Source organism: Struthio camelus, chromosome 5, assembly GCF_040807025.1.
Source record: "Struthio camelus isolate bStrCam1 chromosome 5, bStrCam1.hap1, whole genome shotgun sequence".
NCBI lineage: Eukaryota > Metazoa > Chordata > Aves > Struthioniformes > Struthionidae > Struthio > Struthio camelus.
This window is the reverse complement of record NC_090946.1, coordinates 30,681,454-30,707,035: the sequence shown is the minus strand read 5'-3', so window position 1 is coordinate 30,707,035 and position 25,582 is coordinate 30,681,454. Positions and strand designations below refer to the sequence as shown.

At 35.8% G+C, this 25,582-nt stretch overlaps 1 protein-coding gene across 1 annotated transcript in view; it reads left to right on the top strand.

Annotated features, from left to right (window-relative positions):
* SLC17A6 (solute carrier family 17 member 6) overlaps positions 1 to 18,147 on the top strand; it is a 34,274-nt gene extending 16,127 nt beyond the window's left edge. The window contains exons 4-12 of the mRNA XM_068945331.1: positions 5,938 to 6,052; positions 6,998 to 7,085; positions 7,185 to 7,271; positions 8,176 to 8,318; positions 10,382 to 10,531; positions 13,055 to 13,187; positions 13,912 to 14,022; positions 15,482 to 15,609; positions 16,003 to 18,147. Of these exons, the coding sequence (XP_068801432.1) occupies positions 5,938 to 6,052; positions 6,998 to 7,085; positions 7,185 to 7,271; positions 8,176 to 8,318; positions 10,382 to 10,531; positions 13,055 to 13,187; positions 13,912 to 14,022; positions 15,482 to 15,609; positions 16,003 to 16,335 (1,288 nt within the window). The 3' untranslated portion in view covers positions 16,336 to 18,147. The remainder of the gene's footprint in view (positions 1 to 5,937; positions 6,053 to 6,997; positions 7,086 to 7,184; positions 7,272 to 8,175; positions 8,319 to 10,381; positions 10,532 to 13,054; positions 13,188 to 13,911; positions 14,023 to 15,481; positions 15,610 to 16,002) is intronic.
* Positions 18,148 to 25,582: the final 7,435 nt, after the last annotated feature.

The following is a 25,582-nucleotide window of genomic DNA, read 5'->3' as shown; positions in this document are numbered from 1 at the left end:
TCCTTTAATGTATTTAATGTATCTTCTGTAAGGAAGAGGAATGGCAATAATGGATGTCAGCCTAATCAGCTCACCAACTTGAATCCAAACATATTTCCATTTTTTCAGGACAGCATCTTCATTTCCAGACTAGTTTGGGGAAACTCGTGTTTTCACTTCTATTTGGTTTCCACCCTTCCTTAATGGAAGAATCTCTGCCTAAGGCTGGAAAAAATATTCTTTCTTTGTTTACAGCCTAATATTAGATAGCTGGTTCAGTTTGCATGCAGGGCTTCCTATATGCAAGAATTGTGCCCAGTTATCATCAACTTAGCTGATGCAAGGACTGTGGGGAAAAAAAAAGTGTGACAACATTCATATCAGTGAAGAGTCATTAAGTATTTCTGCTTCATTCATACTAATTTGTCCACAAGGATGACAGAAGAAAGGCATTGACTTGTAAACACCTGTGCAAACAAGTGCTCACAAGGTGGGAAAAACAACTAATTAAATAGTTTCAAAAAGTTCAGACATTTCATTAAAAGAGAGAAGGTAATAAATATTTTAAATAAAATGGTAAATACAAATACTTTACTCAATGAAAATAAAGTCCTTTATAATATGATTAGTATTACTGCAAAATCATCAAGTACGGAAATTGTATGGCCCAGAAATGAATGCGGATTACAATTCCCATAGGTTCTTGTTCACAGTCAGAGTAAAACTCCCTATAATATCTTGATTTGATTTATTGTAGCAGTGTGAAATGCTGTGTTTCCTCTTCATGATTCCTTAGGGAATTAAAATAATCAAAATATCCTATTCCATAGATAGGTCTTTTAAGTGAAATGGTGATTGGTGTCTTTTCTGAGGGTTAAATTATTCAGTCGGTCCTGAATGAATTTCCTATTAAAGCCAGTGAAAACTTTTTTAGATTACCATGAAGAGTGAACTGAAACCTTCTGTGCCTACAGAGCTTTCAATGGAATTCTATGAAAAACATTGAGGATCTTTTTTGTAGTCCTCAGTGACCAATACTTACTACTTTTTAATTATTTTGGATTTTAATGAAATGTCACTCATACTTCATTTATAAAGCATACATTTAAGCATCTTAAACCTAAAGGATTTTCTCTTTGAAATAAATATCTAAAAAAACATACTGAGTTAACTCTTCTGATTTTTTTTATACAGCACAAACTTTAGTTAAGGTCAGACATATTATTTAGTTTTCATAATCATTTCTTTTTCATGCAAATTGGATCACTTTTTTCAGAGATACAGTTAATCATAGCATTTGTCAATCATATTAAAGAATAACATCAATAGAAACACACTAGCTTCTAACAGCTAAGGAACTGACTCTTATCCATAGGCATATGAAAGAGGATTTAGCTTTCTGGAGTCATTGCAGCAATTTTCATTCCCAGCTGTTGGGGTAAAAGGATGCTGCAATCCTGCACTCCTTATTTTCAGATACCATATGCATAACCCAGTATGTCACCCCTCCGGCATTCAGCATTTGACATGCCTCTGTACTCCCACTGTTCTCAGCTCACTTTTTGAGCTAGCACTTCTTCCAGTCAAGTAGCACTACCTATAATGCACTTCTGTGCAGAATGCTCATGTAACATCAATTGCCCAAGAAAGGCAGCTGACAATAGTGGAGCCATGCAGATGCAGAGATTAGACATCCAGAGATGAAAATAAATATATTTCTTTTTCCTCAGTTTTTCTCCAAACAGAAAAATGAGCCAATTGACTTGAAAACCCAAAAGATTAATTTCCCCTGCAACTTCATTCCATTCTAAGCATTTTTCCTGAATTGTCAGAGTAATTTCCTTCCTGTGCTCCCATCCCAAATGTCTCTTGGTCAAATATGGTTTTGCTATTATTACTACTTGTAGTACAGGAGGAGTAAGTCACAGCTCATGACCTTCACATAATGCCAATGTCAGTAAAACACTGAAGAACAGTGTTAGGTTCTCTCTTTAGAGACTGAGTCTACTGAGTCTATAAATAGAAGTACATAAGCAAAGCATAATTCTTTGTTTCAAGACTTCTTCTGATCATTTCTGATGGCCAGGACTTACTTTTTTCCCCTTACTTTTTTGGACATACTACTTTTATTTGTATTCATTTATTTTCTTCTACATATGGTTATTTTCTTCTATATATGGTTACGCTAATTGCCGATTGAGGTCAAAAAGGATTTTTCCCCTAAGTCTAGGGACTGCTGAGGGCATACCAGGTCATTTTAATTCCTTCTTAGTGTCAGGGCTGAGAATGATGGCAATGCCCTTGGCCTCTCCTGCATTTGCTCTGTGGCATATTCTAGTTTTCTTGAAGTTTACCTTCAACCTGCTAAAACCCTTAAATTTGTCACATGGCATTAAGATGTGTTTTGTGGGTTTTGGAGTGTGACCAACATGAAATATATGTTTATGGATAGCTTTAAACAAAAATTCAACTGCATAGCTACATGGCATTCCTCAACTGGGCTCAATCTTATTTTTTGGGTTTGGTGCAGTGAACCCGAGAGGCAGCATATAGCAAGACTTGGCTCACTCTATAATATAGAGACCTGAACTCTACTGATATTTAAGCCTGAGGTATGAAGCCTTCTCCACAAGCCCATGCAGATATATATAAGGCATGACCAAAGAAATGCACAAGAAGTCATGCAGCTTTAAGTGTGTGTATCCAATATGGGGCACACCTAGACATAAGTGAATAGTTTGACAGGAAGGTGTTATCTGTTCATGATGACCTCGGAACATCAGAAAAACACACAGAGGGATATATAAAAAATGCAGCGCAGTGTGGGATAGGGATGAATGTTCCCACACAGGCTGAAAGGCTTATTTTAAACAGATGAGCCATGTTTGTCCCAAAATGAACCTAATCCATTATTAATTGCAATAAACGCAACTGTGGAACCTAACATACTGTCAATTTCCTATGGAAATATAAGGATTTTGAAGAAAACTATGGCTTCAACATACACACCGTTTATCAGATCTTTTCATCAAATTTATGCAGATGAATATCTGAGTAAATATTAAAATGTAGGACAATATTTCTAGAACAACCACAGCTGTACTTTCTAATATAAGTTTGGGGTTAATTCCATATTTAAACTGAGCAAATGAGCATAGTTTGAGAAGCAGAACAAACTCACAATACTCTGTTAGGAAGGATTTAGCATTTGTGGAGGAGAAATAACAGTAACAAGAAAAAAAGATCACTAAAGAGAAATACTGGTGGTTATAAAATTCATAAACCAGTGATCTGCTTCTGCATGGGTGTGCACTGAGAGATGCAAAGGAAATGTAGGAAGACGTATTTACTGTGGGCTGAGGGTTATAAAGGAAACTGCCTTACCAAAATAGCAATGCATTAAAATGATGGTACTGCTTCTAATCTGCATTCAAGAAAAAGGATAAAAAAGTCATTTCTGACAAGAATCATAATTTAACTCTACTGTATTCTACCCTTAAATCCATATACATTTGGAATAAAAATCATAATGAATCTGATTTTGGAAAGCCTGGTCCAATAAAACATAGCTCTCAAATAACTGACTTGCAAGTGACACTGTGGAATAATTATTTCATCATCTAGTCCTCAATGTAACTAAACATTTACTGTTACTTGTGTGTCTAAATATAGGCAAGATTTTCATTTGGAAGATGCATGCCTGTGATCATTCTTTAAATTACATTTTCCTTTCTCTTTTAGAAGGGATAGACTCAAAAAATCAGCTTCTCTTTGGTTAAAATGAGAAAAAAAGGCTATTCTGGGAAATACAACTGTCAATGGTGGCAAGCAGAATCTCATTTCAGATACAGAATTGAGAGACAAGTAAAATTCCTTGAAGAAACAATTACATATCATAAACGGTTTTATAAATCTCATCCTTAGAAGATGGCAATTTCTAATATTCCTTCCATCTTAGCATGATTTTAACAGGATTTAGAAAGAGTTGCACTGCTTCACACTAGTTAAGAATCTGGTCAAGCAAATCTATGCCAATCACAAACTTAAAATTGTATTGTTGCATAAGACATTTAGCTAAATAGCTACTCAGAGCAGAAATAGGAAAGGCTAAAAACCTACAAACAGTCCTTTCTTCTTGCTCATGAACAAGCAAGGATTTTAGAGATGAATTTTGGTTTAGAATAGTTATGGCCTATTGCTCTTCAGGAATTGCAAAAGGGAACATCTTGTTTTTAAAGGGCATTTGTAAAAAATCACAAGCAAACTCCTGAGAGTTCCAAACTATTTTCATTTATAAATAAAGAAAAAAAGCAAATGAAAAATAAGACATCATTATGGTGTATGTGAACATATTGGGATGGGCATTAAAATTGTAGGAAATGAACTGCTCATGCTTTTGGAGTGAGTCATAAAGCTATGAAACAAAAAGCTTGTACATTAAGAAATTAAAGAGTAAATACATAATTCAGGCCAAAATAGTTCACACAGTGAAATACAAACACACATACTAGCCAGTCCCAATAAATACATGGAACAAGCTGTCAAACAAAGCCAGGAATACACTGCACAGGGAGCTAGATGTTGTCCAACAGGAGAGGGGGATCACAGGGAACCACAATAAAGAGAGCAGGTTTAGAACTATTTAACAAAGCTGCCTTGAAGGTCCAAGAGGCTTTCTTCTGTACAGCTGTCCTTTAGTATTTGCTGAACTTTAGAAGTGGAGTATATTCTATTTGCTATTTGAGGATTTGTATCAGGCTGCAGTTCTAAATACATAATAGGAAACATAGATATATTTGGGAAGAAGTTTCTTTCTGAAACTAATCACTGCTTTCTGCTTCTTTCTCTGCTAAGGTCTGCTTCTCACTAACTTTTGGCACTGTACCAATTTCTAAAAAACAGCTACTAAGGTTGAAGGTTTCTCTCAAATCAGTCCCACATCAGATATCATGATGTCAGATGTTAAAAAATCTCCAGCATTTATCTTAGTGTAACATAGTTTCATAAAAAGAAAGTGGCCAGTCATTGCTATTGTGTTCATGCCTTTGCACAGTTCCTGTGAAAGGAAAACTGAAAAAAATGTTGCATAGTTTCAGTGAAGGAAAACTGAAAAAAGGATTTTTTTTCGCAATGAAGGAATGAACAAACAGGCAAAAGAATGTAACAGTGGTAGAGAAAAGGCTTCATCCTGTAAGGGGTAGATATTCATTAAATCAAATTAAAAAAACAGACAAAACAGTGGAATTAGGAAAATGAATCATTTCACTCATTTGTTTTGACCTCCGAACGCGCTCTATGCAAAGCAATCTCTAGGATGCTGCTGAAATCAAAATTAGCAGAACTCAACAAGTAGCCCCTGAAAAGCCAGCAGAAAGAATGATTTGTTTTCTGTGGATATGTATTTTCAGATTAACTGACTTCTGTGTTGAAAAAATATAGATCTCTGAAAATTTTCCTGCTGTTTTGGCATTTATAAAAGTGGATTCTCTAGTGTTTTCTAATGAGTGAGTGTATGTTGCCACTTTCTTAAAATTAAAGCATTAATATGACTCTCTCTCCTAGCCACGTATTCTATCAAAACATTTAGGGATCTAATTTCTAATTTCTCTAGAGGGTGGAGAATTCAATCAGATTTGGTTGAAATTAGCTAACAGATTAGAAAATTAACTAAAGAGTGAGGTTGCACAGGGATAGTCAGATATCTAACTGTGACAGCAAAAGACTTATTTCCTTAGGAAATAATGCTAAACAGATGGATATGTCCATGTTTGGTCTGGGTCTCTTCAGAGGGGTTATTACATCAGGTAGAAGTAGACAGTAGTCCAGTCCAGCAGTTGGTATACTCCTAAATAAAGAGCATATATTTATATACATCTATATTGATATGTGAACATATGTGGAATAACTCATTTTGAACAATACTTAAGTTGTTTCCTTTTTTTTTCCCCACTTTTGCAGAGTGTTTGGTGCTGCTATATTGCTGACATCCTCCCTCAATATGTTAATACCATCTGCAGCCAGGGTGCATTATGGGTGTGTCATCTTTGTTAGGATCTTGCAGGGCCTTGTAGAGGTATGGAAAAAGTATAAAATAACCAGTAAATGTGATAAATGTTTGTTAGCTTTTGCAAAAAAAGCTTTTTGCATTTGCAACAGTTGGTTTTGAAATTCTGCATAGGAATCAAAACTTCAAAGAAAGAAAAAAATGTAACTGCCTATGGAACAATGCAGACCTCACAATAATTATTAATTTTGTGAAAAATTACTATATATTTCATATTATATTTTCTAAGATTTCAAGGCTGCAAGATGTTTTTGTAGTTTTTCTACTATTAAAATGAAAGCTGTTTTGGAAGGGAGACCTAAAATGTAACTGGTTTAAAATTGCATCAACTGACATCATCCAATTCTTTGCCTTAAGTGCTCAAAAAGGTTCACTAAAAACAAAGATAGTGAAAAACTTCTCCTGCAATTTTATATTTTTGAGATCATCTTGATTTTATTTTCTCATTTTGGAGCAACAGAAAAAATTATTCATATATTCATATATTTGGACGTATTTCGTGTACTACATTTTAAATGTTAAAAGGTCACTAACAATCAAGATTATTTACTGAGGGCTGCAGAAACGAGCCCAGCATTAGAAAGACTCCTGAGGATCTGTGTTTTGATCCTGTCTTCGACCCTGATACTTGTGCATTAAGATTCTTTCTTTCTTCATATTCACTATTCTTTTCTGAAACAGGTAAGGGAGAAAGGGGGATAATTATGTTTTATATCTATTTCATAAGGCCTCTTTAAGGATTCATAAATCATTAATGTATATATGATGCGAAAAAAACCTATTCCAACTTTATAGGAATTGGAGTTTTTCTACTGCTGTGCTCAGTCTTTGCTATAGAAATGTGAAGTATCCTCACATTTTGTCTGTACCAGCTTTAACATAGAAGTTCATACAAAGACGATGCATTGCCTGATTGATCAGTAGTAGCTAACGTGTGGAATGTCCACTCCCCAGGGCGTCACTTACCCTGCCTGCCACGGCATCTGGAGCAAGTGGGCCCCTCCACTGGAAAGAAGTAGGTTAGCAACCACTTCCTTCTGTGGTAAGTAACCTTCTGTCTGTCTGTCTTTCACTTGTAACAATAAAATATTTTGAGACTGATTATTTTGCAATTTTCATTCACACATGTCTTGTTTTGTAGGTTCCTATGCAGGAGCTGTTATTGCAATGCCTTTAGCTGGAATTCTTGTGCAATATACTGGGTGGTCTTCTGTGTTCTATGTGTATGGTACGACTTTTTTGTTCATTTCACTCCAATAGTGTATGACCCTACTTTACCCCTTCAAAAATGTAAAAACCACTGTTAAGAGGCCAAAAATAAAGGAGAAGTAGACCTTTGAAGCTAAAAATACAGTCCAGGAGAAAGGAAAATGAAAGAATAGGACTTAAAGGAGAGTAGGAAAGCAAGTCGTTAAACAAGAACAGAAGCTACTTCACAGAGAAACTTTCATTACTTTTAGAACAAGTAGTGCAAATAGCCATGCAGATCGGTAGAATTTCAGATCAGGTGACGTCTTTCTTTCATTTATACAATATAAAAGTACCTGTCCTGAGTAAGATGTCCTGATTTTTAGCTGCTCTGAAGACATCATACGTAAGTCTATTCACACAGTTGCGTGAATAGTTGCGCTACCTTGACTTGCACTGATGGAAAATGGTGCCTCAAAGGAGTTCATTCTGCAGCATAAAATTGATGTGAATTAGGGGTAAACCTTATACAAAATCAGGAAGTGCATTACTATGTTGAAAATAGTGCCAGAATCTTGTATTTTGCAGGGAAAACTTTTAGTGCAATGATCCTACAACAACGCCATAAAGCAGAATGGAACTTCACTGTAACAGTGACATAGAAACTGTTTCATTGCGTTGCGCTGTACAAATCACTGTAAAGATCTGAATGAATCTTTCTTTAAAGTGAAGTCATTCTGTAGCTGAAACAAGGACTTCACTGTGGTCCAGCTCTTCATATATTTTGCACATGTACAGTTTGCAGGATCTGGCTCTCTGTTAGAGTGACTTGGTAGGGAAGCAGTAATAACTGCCATTTAAATTTATTAATTAGCCACAGAATTTTTCCTTGTTTGCTGCTTTAGTGTTCATTTCTTTTCAAAGTCTTTCTTTCCATTCCAAAGGGAGCTTTGGTATAGTCTGGTATATGTTTTGGCTTTTGGTTTCATACGAGAGTCCTGCAGCACATCCTACGATCACAGATGAAGAAAGGAGATACATAGAAGAAAGCATTGGAGAGAGTGCCAATCTCCTAGGTGCAATGGAAGTAAGAATACTACTCTCATACTTATTTCCTATGAGATACTAAAAAAAAAAACAACAAAAAAATACTCTACTTCTTTAACATAGAAAAGCATGTTTTAAACAACTGAACTTGGAAGGGGGCCACCTGAAATCTGCTGATGGATTTTTAGGCGGATCTTGCTTCTGCATAAAAAGAACACAGGCTTCAGTTCTTCTAGAGGTTCACTCGCAGGATATAACTCTGCTCTTTCTAAGAGCTAAGGGCTGTGGGAAACTGTTTTCAAGCAAGTCAGAAAACTGTATCAAAGTTTCTATTCTATTAGCTGTCATTGACTTTTTTTCATTGATTTCTCAAGGCATTCTTCACTGCTTCTACCCTCCAAATCAATGCTTTCTTAGTCAACTAGACACGCTAGGCTGCGATTAATGTGCCTCTCGTTTGATATTACTGAAATTCAAAGGAAATATGGAATCACTGTGTTTTATTTAGCCTAGATCCATTGATTTCCCCCTCTCCCTCTGAAAACTAAAAAAGTGCTTTGGTAAATTTGATGGGTTTTTTTCCCTCAAGATCCAGTGCTGTCACTCCATCTACCTTGCAAACTCAGAGGAACAGACATAGAAGAACCTTATATATATTAGTATGTATAGTATACATGCACAGTGCTATGACAGAGAGGCATGCAATGACTTGTTACCATACTACTAAATTCTTTTAGCCACTAAGGCAGGGTAGCTGCACATGAACACCCCCTTGTAAATGGTTTCTGGTCTCTACTAAGTCATGAGCCAGAAATTTCTTGTGGGAACGATAGCTGGTCCAGACTGAAACTACGCTGGAAACCATCCTAACAATCTAACTTCCTCTTAAAAGCTTTTTTCTAGATTAAATAGGAAATGCTCTGTAAATGCTTAACAGAGTCACTTCTTTGACAAAAGACATTTTTAAGTATTCCTAAGATAGTGTCTGGGCTAATATATAACGGTATTCAACGTTTATGGTTTCTTATGCCTACAAGTGTTTTTGAAAGTCTCACATGTAATGAGATATTTCAAAGGAAGTCAGCATAGTTCTAATTTGGATTGGATGTTTTCTGTTTGCTTTTTTATTGGTGCTTTTTAATTTAATATTTTTGGAAGTAATTATTTTGCATTAATAGTTTAATTGCTATTGAAATACTCAGGCTGAAATTCTTCCCAAAGTTTCAAGTCAGCTTTTCTGGCCGGCTTCTCGATAATTAAGTCTCACTTAATCCGTAACTCTCTCTTCAGTGTAATTTAATAGGTTACAAGCTAGTGCAAATACCTATCTACTGGGCTGCGTTTCTTTGAAGAAAAGCCAGTATTCAAAGCATAGTAGACCCAATTTAGCCTGAAACATTGCTGAAGTAATTTTCAAATATTCATCTGGGGTTGGATCATGCATTTGGATCAACACAGATGGGTAGAACCCTGGGCTCGTGAAAAGGTGCAGGAACTCAGCACGACTGCAGTTCTGTCCATCTGTCATCTCTTTTTGTTTGTTTGTTTGTTATGCAATTCATTTCAAAAAAACAATAAAACAAACCAAAAATATATTGACCAAGCAGCTTCAGCTGAGAATTGGTAAAAAGAGTGCTGGAATTAAGATTTAGATGCTAAAATACATGCTTAAAATAAACCTAGATGAAATTGTGTGCATATAGTGTAAAACCGGACTGTTGCCTTAGATACAGCAACGTTCTCTTTTAAAGAGACATTACTTTTGACTGAATATGTTCATGTTTATATGACTGAATGGGACTGAACTGACAGCACTTGTACAAGAATGTTAACAAGTGCTACAGCTCAGTAACTGAGTTTCTCCACTTGCACACTTTGTAGTCAATTTGTAATTACTTGCTTATGTTTTAAATTAAATCTTGATTATCCAAACATGGATGCATGCACTTTTATGGCAATTAAAGTCATCGGAACACAGGTACATCAAGTTGCGCATACATGTGTTTCTTGGAGTATAAGTAAAAATAACAGATAGCAAAAGGGAAGAGGTACAGTTGATAATGAACAAAATGTTAATCGGATCCCCCCCCCTTTATATTTCAGAAATACAAGACTCCATGGAGAAAATTTTTTACATCTATGCCAGTCTATGCAATAATTGTTGCAAACTTCTGTAGAAGCTGGACTTTTTACTTGTTGCTTATTAGTCAGCCTGCTTACTTTGAGGAAGTGTTTGGATTTGAAATAAGCAAGGTATGTAACAATAACATAAAGCCTCTATCTTAGATAAGTAAATATCAGTCATGTCTGTGGTCTTTATTAGGAGATGGAAAGATAAGTGTTCTGCATCTTTACTATGGATTTACAAGTCTTAAATCTTATTTCACCAGTTATTGTATACTGTCAGTACATACGAGTGAAGTAACAAAAATGAAAAGGGAGTGGATAGGGGAAGGTGAGGGCAGGATGGTATTATTTCGTGACGATCTGCTTGGGGCCATATTGCAAAAAGACCTTCAATTAGGTGTTTGAAACCTGACCATGCAAAGTATTAGAAAGGTATAGAAAGACCCATTACACTTCTATCCTTCCTGATACCCCAGGGACCACAGGGTGCTATCAAAGCTTTAGGAAAATCTGGAGAAGTAGTTACATTTTTCCAGGTGTACTTTGCAGAGCATGGCTACCTGGTTTTAGGAAAGATAGGGGGATGTATCTCCTTTCAACCTTCCCCTTTAATGTGCCAAGAACTGCACCTCCTTTTTTAATTAGGAAGTGAAACAGATGATGGCAAAATATTAGACCAAAGGATGATCCACAGTTCCATGCAGTTCATATGAATTTTGGATCAGATCCCTAATGTGAATATGGATAGATGCAAACAAATCTTAAGAGCGTATATTAAGCTTTCCACAAATAAAACTTTCCTTTTGTGAAAGTGCTTTTGAAACACCTCTATTCTTTTGATATTGCTCTATGAGGTACTGAGTGACCCTGAATTTTGCTGTGACAATTAGAACCTTCTAAGTAGCTACTAAAGTGTAGCAGTCTTACAGGACATTATCACAATTATGTAATGATATCGTGCATTTAAAGATGGGCAGGAGATACCAAATTAAGTCCTGGAATTCCAGCCTTCAGATCAGATCTAAGTGCATGAGTCTATTCTATCACAGGAAAGAAATCATTTTCGAAATGACGATCAGGTTTGGACTTCACCCGTAAATATTCCTATCTTCAAAGACTGGAGTTGGTTTGAATTGGTACTTTGCTTTTAGGACATTTTTATACTTGTGGTACTACACTGGAATGGAAAAAGTTAAACAATTCATGATAATTGCATCATGTCGGAAAATGAAATATTTGAAATTCTAGTTCAAAATCAGTATGTTCTTACATTTATTGGTAAACAACAAGGCTGTTTGAGTATTTTCTTGATAAGTAAAGCAAACATGTAAATCTAGTGGTATATGTGTTCGAATCTTTAGACCAGCCTATTGAGTGTTCAGAATTCTGCAAAATGGAACTTGAAACCTAGCTAGAGTTCTTTTAAGAAGCTTTGCTATGCGTGAAACTTTATCATTAGAAGAGTCATGCTTTTCATGCCTTATAGAATTAATCTGATCATTTTGTTCTAAAAGACTTTTTGGAGAATGTGTTCAAAGAAATTTGGAGCTTTGTAAGCAATGGCAGCAGGGTCAATTTTCATCTGCTGCGGAGATGCACAGTCACAAAATTAATAGTTAATGTTTACTCAGGAATACCTCATAGTAGTAACTGGAACATCACAGTTATCTCCCAGTTAATATACGACTCAATTGGAGTAACACCTATTAACGTAAAGCTAGCTGTCACAACATAGTTGCCACATATGTAATCTGCACTGCATGCTGAAACACCTCAGGCCAGACTGACACAGACAGCAAATACGCAAACCTGGGCTCAAACACATTTTCAGGTGTACATAAAATCCAGAATTTCTTTTTAGAATAAAATGTCATGCATGCTAAAACAGACTATCTGCAAGGCAATTATGTTTTGCAGGAAAAAGCAGGTGGCAGTTCGTTCCATGCTCACAGATACTCTGTACTGCTTTTAAGGAAGGGTTTTCAAAAATATCGTTACATTTTGGGACAATCATTGCAAAATTACTGTGTCTTAATTCTTTAGTATCTATAGCATTTTATATATTATCTACAGATATTTAGTTTATTATCTGTCATTACATACAGAATCTCCCAGACATATCCTTTGCCCATATAGAATTTGAAGCTTGCTGGATGTTCAGAAATCAAAGGCAAATGACCATTGTGCAAGTGATGATGAATCCACAGAGAATCTCTCAGAGGCCTCACACTTCCAGGAGTATTAGTTTTACTGGGCAAAGCCAGGCCCAACACACACCAACAGAAATGTAGCACTTCAGTTAGTTAGACACACTTGATCCTACATTTTCTGAAAAGGAAGTGTAAGGGGGCTATCAATCAGAAAAAAAGTCACTCAATCAAATATAAACAATGAGAACAATTTATAAATGCAAAGTGTCATGGCATCAGAGATTCTTAAAAAGTCGGACTGTCCTTTAGAAAGTACAATGACAAGTTAAGATCACAGATTTTGTTCTCTTAATAAAGTAAGTTAAGATTTTTAGTTTTAACACATAGTCTGAAATTGAAGAGAATCAGTTAATTGATTCAACTTGCTGAATGCTTCAGAAACTGAGAAATCAGTATTTTCTTACATTTTATACGCTGTGATTTCTAACTACTATTTTAGGTGGGTATCTTATCTGCTGTGCCGCATTTAGTGATGACAATTATTGTGCCTATTGGGGGACAAATTGCAGACTTTTTAAGAAGCAAACAGATTCTTTCAACTACTACTGTGAGAAAGATAATGAACTGTGGAGGTAAGTTTTCCTTTTTTATTAATAAAGTACCTTGTATAGATTCAATGTCCACATAGCATCCTGTATACACAGTAAACAAACAAAACTGTATGGTTTTACCTACATAGTAAGCAATACTTTGTATGTTTCTTGTGTATTACAGATGTGGTTACTAAATAAGAGTAAACACAGGTGTTCCTATTCCCAACGTCAATACTTACATTTGGTATTTAAAAAAAGCATTTAGGCACTTAAAGAAGCAGATGAGCTTTGCTGGGGTAATTTGTTCACCCTTAGCTACTTAATGAGCCTTAGGTACTCCTGTAAACTGTGTCTGCACTAAGAGAGCCCAGACAACTAGCTGTGACTAGATATCGTACTGCTGAGATGTTAAAGCTACACAAGCTGAACCCCAGCTGTGATGACAACTTCAAAACTCAGAGAGCAGGTGAAGTGTATACTCTCATTAGGACCAATGGGAACTCCCTGGATAACCTAATCACATCTCTTTATTTTATCTTAAAACTGACAGCAAGTAACAATAAGTTAGCATGCAAACAACAAAATAAGGATTGCCTGATGTAGCAAGAACTTGTGGGTTTTAGGGACAAAAGAATTGCCTGACTATTTCACTCTGAGGTAATGTTTTGCCACTTTGTCCTCCTATGAAATGTAGTATCCTAAGACTTGCAATTTTTGAGAAATAATTAAATCTGATGTCCAGTTTTCTTTACAATTTCCCAAGGTTTTGGTATGGAAGCAACTCTTCTTCTAGTGGTGGGATACTCTCACAGTAAAGGAGTGGCTATTTCATTCTTAGTGCTTGCTGTAGGCTTTAGTGGATTCGCCATATCTGGTAAGATTGCACTACTGCTACTGGTAAATTATTTTAATTTAAGGGAATGAACATCTCACTTGTTTCTTATTCATTGACAATAATTTAACATAAACCTCAGAACTCCGAATGATATTATTTATGATAATTCCAAATGAAAGAACAATAAATAAATCTTCTGTATTAGATTATTTTTGTTCTAAATACTTCAACTTTTTCAATATTCACTGCAGCAAACTAGACATTTTTTGCAGTGAGCTGCTAATGTACACCATTGATTTTTCTTAAAATTAAATATATAACACAAATGCTCTGATATTCTATACCAATATCTAAATATAGATATATATTTGTTTAGACATAGAAATTCTACCATGTTTATGCTGCACATTGGTTATTCTTTTGTTTGTGTTGCATTTTTTATTATTTCAGGACCTAATAACTAGCATTTTTTTAAATATAAAAATCAGCTATTCCCCTCTCCTGCTGATATATCCTCCCTTTTCCCTATTCGCAATGCAAGTCACCTGGCCTTTGCCTGTTTTCCCACTGTGATCTTAGTATCCTCTCACATGCTGGTTCCTTATGTCTAAAACAAGCTCTCTTTTCTTTTGTGCCAAATATCTAAACTCTCCTTAATCAAATCTGTCCATAATCCCACTTACTCTACAAGTCATCATGCCTTTTCTGTAGCACTTAAAAACTGCACTTTGTCAAAGTGTTATGCATATCACCTATCACCTGCTTTTTCCCTTTTATTACTGCTCAGTATCTAAGGATTTGTTTTCTGCTTTCATTTACTTATCTGCTTATTTTTGGGACAATGGGTTCTGCTACTTCTCAGAACCATGTGTTTGTTCTAGGATTATTTGAATAGTTACTGAGTAAATCGGAACAGAGGTAAACTGTTGTAAATGCAAAGAAACAAAATTATTTTCTTAAAATAATTTATAGATAAATATAATAACTAATAAATGATAGATGACTCCATCCTCCTCCATCCTGCTTTCCCACACACGAACAGCAAGTTCCCTTCTGCTGGTCTGTGTAATAAAAAGGAAAATATGGACAATAGGCAAAGAAAGTGGCACAAGCTGGAAGAAGAAATGACACAGCATTTCAACATGTTATTTACATCATAAAAAGGTCAAGAATGACACTGGGGAAATCTGAACTTTACCCCTGCCTGAATATCTTCTGGGTTCCCTACCCTACACAATCACAACTGTAATTTTTTTTAATTGTCAATTTGGGAAGAAAATACACTTGGTATCAATTTATAATATATTTTTCAAAGAAAATGAAAACCCAGAGATGCTCTAAGAATATGTTATCATTTTAAGCCTTTTATCATTTTAAGCCAGTTAAACAGCCCCAATATGTCACAATAAAATTATCAAGTGATAGCATTATTTTTCAGTTCAGAACTGAAGTAGTGCTCTGTTTGTTGTATGAATGTTTGTTGACATTTGTATTGCAGGATTCAATGTCAACCATTTAGACATTGCCCCAAGGTACGCCAGCATCTTAATGGGGATTTCTAATGGAGTCGGGACCTTGTCTGGAATGGTTTGCCCTATAATTGTTGGAGCAATGACAAAGAACAAGGTAAACTGTGATACAGTTTTCAAATCTTTCAGTTTAACACTATTAGCATCAAGAAAAAGACCTTTCTATAGAATAACTTGCCAGAAATTCTGTATTAAGGTCTGGGGACCTCTAGGGAATAGCATCCAGCACTTGCAAATGTGAAGCATGTTTCACTGTATCCTCAGCATATCAATGCTTTTGTGAGGTAATGAATAATAAACAGAATTATACTGAAGTCATATTAACCTTTATACAGTGATTTTCAAAGGATGATGAACACAAGTAATTGGAAACTGGACATGTAAATGTTTTAGTCTGGGCTGACCATCACAGCCTGATTTAAATCTCTGAGCTCATAAGATTTAGATAAATCTATGCAGTGGTCTGATCTAGATAATTTCTTTTTTACAGACACGTGAAGAGTGGCAGTATGTCTTCCTTATTGCTGCTTTAGTTCACTATGGAGGTGTTATATTCTATGGCATATTTGCTTCAGGAGAGAAACAACCCTGGGCAGACCCTGAGCAGACAAGTGAAGAGAAATGTGGCTTTATTCATGAAGATGAACTTGATGAAGAGACAGGGGACATTACTCAGAATTATGTAAATTATGGTACCACCAAGTCTTATGGTGCTACAACCCAGGTCAACGGTGGCTGGCCTAATGGCTGGGAGAAAAAAGAGGAATTTGTACAAGAGGAAGTACGAGACTCATACAACTACAAGGAAGGAGATTATTCATAACAAACCTAAATATTGGGTATATTTTGTAGTGTTTGTGATTAAATTCATTGTGATTGTTTGCACACAGAAATAAAATGTGGTATAAACATGTAAACACATATCAGACAGGAAGGTCTTACTGTAAAAAAAAAAAAAAAAAAAAAAAAAATCCATTAAAGTGCAATCTGTATGAGTTGTGACATGTCATCACTTCCATTAGGTTATATTTGTTCTATAAACATTAGAGTTTTAAGGGTTTACTGGTCAAAACTGTAGAGGCAACTAGATACTTACAGTATATATGAGCTGAAACTCATAACTAAGGATTAAAGCACAACTAAGCAACCAAGTTGGCACATCTAATACTCTTTTTAGAAAGCCAAAATTACTTGATCATTAAAAAATGCACTTATATATTTGTTACACTGTATTGAAAGAGATTGTGTTAAATACACACGTTTACTCAGTGCAATGTAGGAACTGTATGTTTGGCCTAGGACAAGAGCCTTCTTAAAGAAGAAAGGTTGAGTCCTAGGCATTTAGGAGGGACTGATCCAATTTCCTTTGATGGTAATTGTATCAAGCCTAAAAGAACAAATAGGATGTATTGTATGTTTATCGTGATTACATGCTGCAGGCTACTCTGTGATGAATAAAAGAACTATTTAGGAGTTTTATACTGAATGTTTGGGCACAAATACTTATTTCTATTCTTTACAGGACCTTATGAAATTATAGGCACTGTCATGTTCTTCCCTGCATTAATCAACTAGCATAAAAACAATATATAATGTCAAGTCTGACTTTTCATGCAGACTGCCAAATCCCCTTACCAACAGCAAGCTTTATTGTTCCTTTCTTTGCAGTATATTCCAAATTTATACTGGTATCTTTAGAGAGAGAAAAAAGTATAATGTAGAAAAATATATAGTCTTATACAAAATTCCAAAGAGAAATTTACTATGAGCACCTAGCCCTAAGAAAAAGGACGTATTTGTTTTGCAGAATATTTTGAAGCCAATAGACAAAACAGAGTAATTTAACCCTTATTCTTCCCTTAATAGCTTTCATATTTTTACACATTGTGCCACAGTTGTATACATAGATATAAGTTTATTGAAGATACTGTAATTATAGAAAATGTTGCTATTTTAGAAATCCCTGAAATAAAAAATTTATTTGTCTTTGGATTAAACCTAGTAATAATGGACACTGAACATGAGTAACATATAAATTCACAATAAACCAAAGTGGCAAAAAACTAGTGTTGGGTTGAAAGAAGCCAACAAGCACCATGCTTGTCTTTTCAGCATAACTCAACAGTGACTGCAACATTAGTGTACCAAGCAATAAGTGCAATGCATTATAAAGTGCATAATCTTCTAGTCTACATATTAATCTTCATTTAGCTTGTTGTATATACTTGGGGTCGTTGGGACTAAACCAAACCAAACCAAACCAAACTGAAGTTAGCAACACCAGACCACTTCTTAATACTCTAAAATGACAACAATGATCCATTTCTTAACTCAATCAAATGACTATTATTGTATGTAATAATCCATTCTGGATTCTTGGTCTGTTCATTGTATTGTGCTAGTGATTGGAAACCCTGCTACCGCAATATACAACTTGAGGATTGTTTCTTCTCCTTTTTTTTTTAATGCAAATCATACCTTGACCTTAAGAAAAAATATTTTGCTTTGTGCCTCAAAGTGATGTAAAATGTGACCATAGCTTTCGCTCTGTTTAATGAAAAAGATGTGGACTGTGTCACTTTTGTTGCTGCAAAGTGTTAATAAAATGCTCTATTTATCCTTTTGTATAAAAAAGGACCATTGTAGTTTCTTGTCATTTTTTTAGATGCACTTTAATACAGACAAATAAAACTATACTCACCGAGGAATAAATTCTGCTATGGATATGGAGATAATATTGTAGGTCTCAGCTGGGAGCTATGCTGGATACCCATAGGTCTGCATGGTCTAGCCTCTCCTCTGTCCATGCACAGAAACATGCTGGGAGAGGCGCCTAATCCTGGACTGCTGTTCCTCTTCTCAGAAAGATGTGTGGAGTGAGTGTGAATGAAAAAGGAGCGGGAAGATCAATGCACCAGCCAGTGCAGCAAAACTGGTAAAGACAAGAAACTAATCTGTGTTAGCTAAAGGGCTGGTGTGGATTAGCATTCTCTACAGCAAATGAAAAGCTGTCACAGACTGCCATTAGAATTTGTTCCCTATTTTGCTCCTGCAGCAATATTACTTTACTGGAGGATAAAGTTACTTTCTGTCCATCCCCTTAGATAGATCCTACCAGAATCAGGGAAATTCAATGAACTCTACCTCAAAAATAAGCCTTTTTCTAACAAAGTTTTTACTGCTCAGTGATTTTTCTGCACCAAGCAGAAGACTGTAAAAGCACCAAACTGAACAGAAGGCTACAAAACATTAGACGGAACAATCGTGTGCCCAGTGTTTCTTACCAATAGACTAGTTGTCATCAGATGCTGAATCCTCACATAACACACAAAGTTACTGCTAACTGTCTGGCTGGGCTGGTGTGATGTCACCACAGAAACATCCTGGACCATACAAAAGCGGGATATATAGGGGCTGTAGAAGTGCTATTATATTTATTGTAGCAAATGGACAGGTTAGAAAATGAAAACTAATTAATGCAATTAAAATCAATTCTTCTTAGTTTTCAGTCTAATCTTGCAGGTGCTTTATCTTTTGGAATTGGTCCAGTAATTTCCTTTCACTAAGTACAGGTAATTTCTTTTCTTATTGGGTTGATACCTTTTCATTACTTTGAACACAGGAGAGACTCATCCAGCTGTTAGCCACTGCACTGTTCAGCCATGCACAACTCAACGGGAACTCAGCAAATGCCTTACTTTCTAGAACTGAAGACAAATATTAACTGGAATGATTTGAAAATTCTTTATAAACAGGGGGAAAATGTTCTGCAATCTTTTTTAGCATGTCTGAGTAAAACATATTTGTGATATAATCCATCATTTAATCATTTTCATCTTTAAAGCACTGATCTGCTTGCTATGTAGTTAGCTCACTTTTTATCTTCTGAAAATGCGTCCTATCTGAGAGTTTGTTTTCTTCTTTTTCCCTTCGCTTAAAACGTCATGCCATTCTAAGACCCTCCACGTTTCTTTCTAGCTCTGTGCCTCTGTTTTGACTGTTTATACTTCCTCTAATGGAAGTGGAGAGGATTTCATTTGTCTGAGAAGAAGAGGAGCATGATAGGTTGAAAGATTTTTGCAAATTCACATATTCCTCTTTGTGGAAACATACAGCAATCAAACACCAGCAATATGACTGAGAAATAAGGAGAAGAAATAGAGAAAAATATCTGGTTTCTTGCAAAGGATGATTATGTGAAGACAAGCAGCAACAGCAGCTTCTGTTTTAGGAAAAAGGAGATTTCAGGGGATATGACCCTCATAAGATGAAGATCTTAACTCCTACATTTCATCTCAGTAAATGTGTTTATGCTTCCCTCTGATCTGAACTTTATTTTTATAGAGTAGGATTGCTAAAATATACCTCTCCAACCCCTCCTGAATGTGTGCTCTTTCTGCCCAAAGATTTCTCTTCTGCACTCAGATTCAAAGACGAGCCCTCAGATGCATTGTGTTTCTGTGGTGCAGTGTTCCTATTCTGCAACTCTTCCTAGGTCCAATCATCCATGTTTGTCAAGGAGACTACAGGTTCAGCATGCACAGTCACTCAGTCTTTTTATCTTGTTATTTTTTTTCTTCTGTTCCCCCTATCTGGTACGCTGCACTTGCTTAATATGTTAAAAAGAGGGAAGGAATTATTACTTACATTTTTACTGACCAGATAGTTTTCTTAAGTGAAGAACAGTACGTAAAAGGAGGGGGCAAAACCTAGGCTCTGTTAAAATCAATTGAAAACTTCTTTTAACTTCAGACAGGTTAGAGTATCAGCTCCAATGTTCACCTTTATGTCTTCAAATGATTTCATATAGATAGTATCACTCAACCAATGACAATTTTTAAAATACTGAATCCACATTGGTCAGGTCCCTTCTGTTAGCATGTACTCTCTGCTGCAGAGATAAAGCTATCAAAAAGTGCTTTTGCTTTCAGAAATGATCATGAAATTCAATGGAGCAAATTTCATAAAAACACTTTCATATGGGAAAAGAAAGCCTCAAGGTAAAGGTTGAATAACAGTGACAAAAGAGTATCTGCAAATTTGAATGAAGTTCTCTTTCAGCGTGAAGCTAGAAATAGGAATGAATGTGGAAGTCAGAATAAATGTCACAGTTCAAAGCTGTACTGTCAGATAACATCACAGACGCTGCCTTTGAAAGATAAAATATTTTGTTCCTTTTAGGATGAGCTGTGAAAGAGTTTGAAGGCTAGTCTAAGTCTAGTTTAACTACTTAAAAGCAGCTGCTTTTGTCCTTATTTTTAATTTGTCTGCATTTTTGCTTGAATAATTTTCACTGCACCGGGCAATTTAAGAGTAAATAATCAAAGGACCGAGAATTACACTAAGATATTTTAAACTGGGTATGTAAGTATATCCTTTCTGAATCAATAATTGTGTCTGACATTGCTACTCTCGCTTTGCTTAATACTTTCACACTCTGTTGTAACCTAAGGCATGGCACAGAATAGAGCGTGTTACGTGGTCACGTATGCACAACTACTGAAGCTCATGTGACTAGCTACTCTGAATTCAAATGCTTAGACAGTCTTCTCCTTGTCTGAGAGGGAATGCTACAAAATGATTGTTGATCAATGCCTCCTTGATAAGGTTTTAACATTAGAAACATATAACTCTTGCAATTTTTGCTTTAGGTGAAGCAGCATTCTCTTGAATGCTACGGGCATTTTAAAACAAAATGAGATTGCAAATGACAACGCAGAAGAAAGCAGAGAATAAAGCATGAACAACAGTATGAAAGGCAGATACGGTATCAAACACGAAACATAAAGATAAGTTAGAGACCACAGGAAACAAGGCAGTGTTTTAGGAAATGTAAGGGAAAGCTTACAGAAGAGCTGCCAGATTTCCTAGCCTTCGTTCATGACAGTAGTGAGGAAAAAACCTGAAGAGGAATCCCTAATTATCTGGGTAGCTCAGCCCCTTGCGGTAGGGCCTCGGGCTGAGGAGGGCCCTGTCCGTGCCTCACCCTGCCTGGCGGGCAGCCCCGCGCTTGCGGCTCCCTGGCACCCCTTTCCCCGCTGCGCCAGTGGCGCCGGCTCCCTGCTGCCCAGTCTCCCTGCACTAGGGACGTTGCCAGCTAGCTTGGTTTGGTTTCTTTCCAGCTAGCCGGAAACCACATGGGAATCACAGAAAAGAAAAATCTGCTCTTAAGGGTTAAACATATTCTAAGTCCAGGCTGTTTTGGAAAGGACCTGGATTCTCTGCTCATACGCTCTTCTACTGCCAAATTACATACAAATCAAAAGCTACCATGCAGAAATTAAGACATGTAAACAATGACAATTCCTGAATTACCAGTTCTGATTAAAATAAGCCTCCCAGTCTTGCGACAGAAACAAGCATGCCTTTGATAGATAATCCAAAGCCTGTTGAAGTAAATGGGAATCCTTCCCATTACTACTAGTTACACCAGCAAAGAAGCAAAGACTTTATCACTTAATCTAATGATTCGTATGTTACTAAATTTGGAAGCTTTTGGTATTGACTGTGAAGCTGTTGCTTCACTGTGTATGTGACTAAAAATACCTTTCTTCTGTAGTTGTCTCAACTAGCTTCTCATCCAGCTTTGTAATGCATGTAAGCATAGATAACTTAAAAAGCAGACGTGCTAAGGTAGTCTATAAGTTTTCTCCATCGCAATACTTCTGATCATTTATTAACCCTACACACATAGAATAAAACATCTCATTGAAAAAAAAGAACAAATTATTATTATAATATCTGAAGACATCAAGTCAGATACTAAATCTCACTGTAAGACAGTAACAATTAAACATCAAGCTTTCTTTAGCAATTCTCAGCCTGTTTAGCGTCAGATAAAAATTTTCAGAAAAGCACTCAATTAACAACAACCTCATTGCCCCTTATTTTCTGTACTTGAGTGTAGCCAGCACCCCCACCCATAAAAGCACCACAAACATCTCGTTCTTTCTGCCCTCCTCCAGTACCTCCAGAACCTTTTTATACGAAAGATACTTTTTGAAAGACACTAAACTTGAAACAACTACATTACTATTTGGATATACGAAGTACAAAGGAAAACTTCCAAAGCAGAGCTTGTGGCAGATATACTCTCCAATCTGATGCGTCTGAAATTTCTGGACTTTTGATATGAGCAGAGAGGTTAGGTGAATTCAAGCTAACAAGTCTTAAAAATGATGTTAAATAGTAAGCTAATTAATGTAGCTTTACAGCAGAGAATTGAACTCTCCCCTTGTTTAGAAATATAAATAAACTCTTAGCCTTCACTAGTAATCTGTAGAAAAAAAGAGAACAGCAAATCCAACAGCTCCAAGGGCTGAGAACTGGATGCATACTGAAGCCAACCTGGGCTTCAGTTAGGGCTGAAGGAGCAGTTAAGTTAAGGAGCAGTTTAAATGCTCCTTCCAGTTAAAAGAGCACTTAAGATATAATCTGTTAAATCACTGAAAGAGTCACACTTTAAATAGTATTTTTCCCCTGCCCAGGTAGAAGTAGTAGCTCCATGTCACCTGAAACTCTTTCTCTGGAGTCTGAGTTATCAATTTTGGCAGTAATATTCCTGGCTATTTGTACGAATTTCTTTTTAAATGAAAATCTTTTCTGGGGGTGGAGGGAGAGTATGTATCATTGTTCAAAATTAGCGCTGTTTTCTGTTTAGTGCAGTTTATCTTTTTCAGTAGCATGCATAAAAATGACTCTGTTCTTTTTTATAGATAAAAAACAAGTCTTGAAATTTTAGTTCTTAATACACTTTTATCATAAAGTCCAGGACTTAGAGCTGCCTGCCTCCAGGCTGTGATATCAGCAGCTTTTGAATGTTGCTCACCTAAATTCCAAGCGTAGGTTTTCCAATAGCCGTGCACAATCCTCTCTTGCATTTATGCCCCTGAATTCCCTTTGTACTTTTAGGTTATTTGCTACATAAAAGAGTAGTTTGAAAATAAATGTTTAACTTTTAGTGCAACCAATACAACGTTAATTTTTATTAATATTGCAAATTGGGATAGGAATCAGGAGCTGATTCCAAGGAGATTTGCTAACTTCACCTTATCTAACTGTGTATGGTCCATTTACAACGTTGAAACTAAGCACCTGTGTTAGTCCGTGAAGGAGAAAAACCGTGGATCACCATCCCATCATTATTCTCCTAAACTATAGCCAAATATACAGACCTGTTAGGATAAGATTTTACCTGTTAGATACCACAGTGTACTACTTCATTACTAGTAGGTTTTGGATTCCTATTCAAAGCCTGTCTCTCCTCCCGGGGTACTCTACTATTGTGGACACACTCATGGTGCCAGTTTTTTTTCCAGAAAAGGCTGTTTCATTTGTCACTGTGTCTTGATGAAACCGAATCAAGTTTTCATCTTTGAACCCACCGTGGGCTTTCTTAACTGTGTTCAAGGAGCTGCTATTATTATCCTCAGTCCTTCTGCTGGAGGTGATCAGCATTTACTTGTGCTTGAACTCACTTTACAATATAGGTGGTTTTTTACACTCTATCTATCTGGCTTGGCATTGCTGTCCAATGGCATAGTATCTGTTCACATATGCATGCAAGCAAATAGTGCTCTTGATCTTTGCACTAACCAGGGTCAGCAGTTTTACTACTGATGGTTTGCAGAAGTGATGAGCAAGGCACTGCAAAGAATAATGCAACCTAGTGGTACCGACAAGGAGTTGATGACAAGGTCTGTTGCTTGTACCCTGAAGATCAAATGGCAGGTTCTGTGCACAAAGGATAGTGAATGAGATGAGCATTTGACACATGCAAACAATACAGCTATATTTGGTTTAGCAAGATCCCAATTCATACTGAGTAGTATGAATTCACTCACAACTGCTTTGACTGTGACACCTTGAACTCCCAACATGTAATTGCAAATTTACTTCCTCTCCTGCCTTTCTTTCAGAAAAATACAGAAGTTACCTATCGCATTAGCAACCTAACAAAATAGACTGTTTAATATAACCAGTAACAGGAGGATTTTTTTTACTATTTTATTTACTATTTTTTCAAATAGTAAATATATCATATATGAGAAGGATAACAGGGTTTCACAGAAAAGATGGTTATTAAGATTAATGTAATTGTAAACGTCACTTAAAATTTAACATGAACCTCCTCAGAATATTCTTCTTCTAGGTGTGTATATACATACAAATATATGTACATATAAAATGTACATAGGTATATATATGTGATTAATATATACATATTTGGAGTAGTTATAGAAATCTTAGTGTACAGAGAAAGATTTTACTTAGCTTTTGACTTGCTACTAGATCAAAATCTTAATACATCCTCAGCCAGTTAAAATAGTACTTATGTAGCGCTCCTCTGAAAACCACCATAATCTACAGTAAATAAGGGCATCCCCAGTAAGGAGCAAAAATTAAAAGTAATACATAGGAAGCTTAGTTGTTTGTGTTCTCTCTTAGAAGATCTTGAAGTCTGATAGCTTGTGTGAACCTCAGATCAGCAACCTAACTCTTTCAGGTCTGTAAAACTGGATGGAGATATCAGCAGAAACCACTTCATTTTATACTGCTTATCTGGACACCTTCATCATTACATTTTTCAGGTCACAAATACTTCTGTATCTATTATTGATTTACCCCATAGTTGGAATTTGGTACTTGGTATTTAGTACTTAAACTAAATGTAGTTGATATACTTAAAGTTCATAACATTTCTAGAGTTATGAATATGCCAATATGATTCCCCAATTTAAGGGATCTCCTTCAACTCTGAATATACTTTTTCAGAGCATCTATAATTGTTTTCTACTGAAATGGAAATATGAAAGAAAAGAATGGAATTTCTTTCACTTATTCATAATGTTGCTATCTTTCTGCCAGGGCTTCCTAAAAGAATAGTGTATAACAATGTATAATGTATAGTAAATTATTGTATAATAGGGTATAATATGTATAATATAGTGTATAATAGTGTATAATGTATAGTACATTTGTGCATCACAATTACTAAAGACATATGAATCAACTAAATAGCACATGCACAGTAAAAATGACACTTACCATGAAATTTTGGACTTACTATT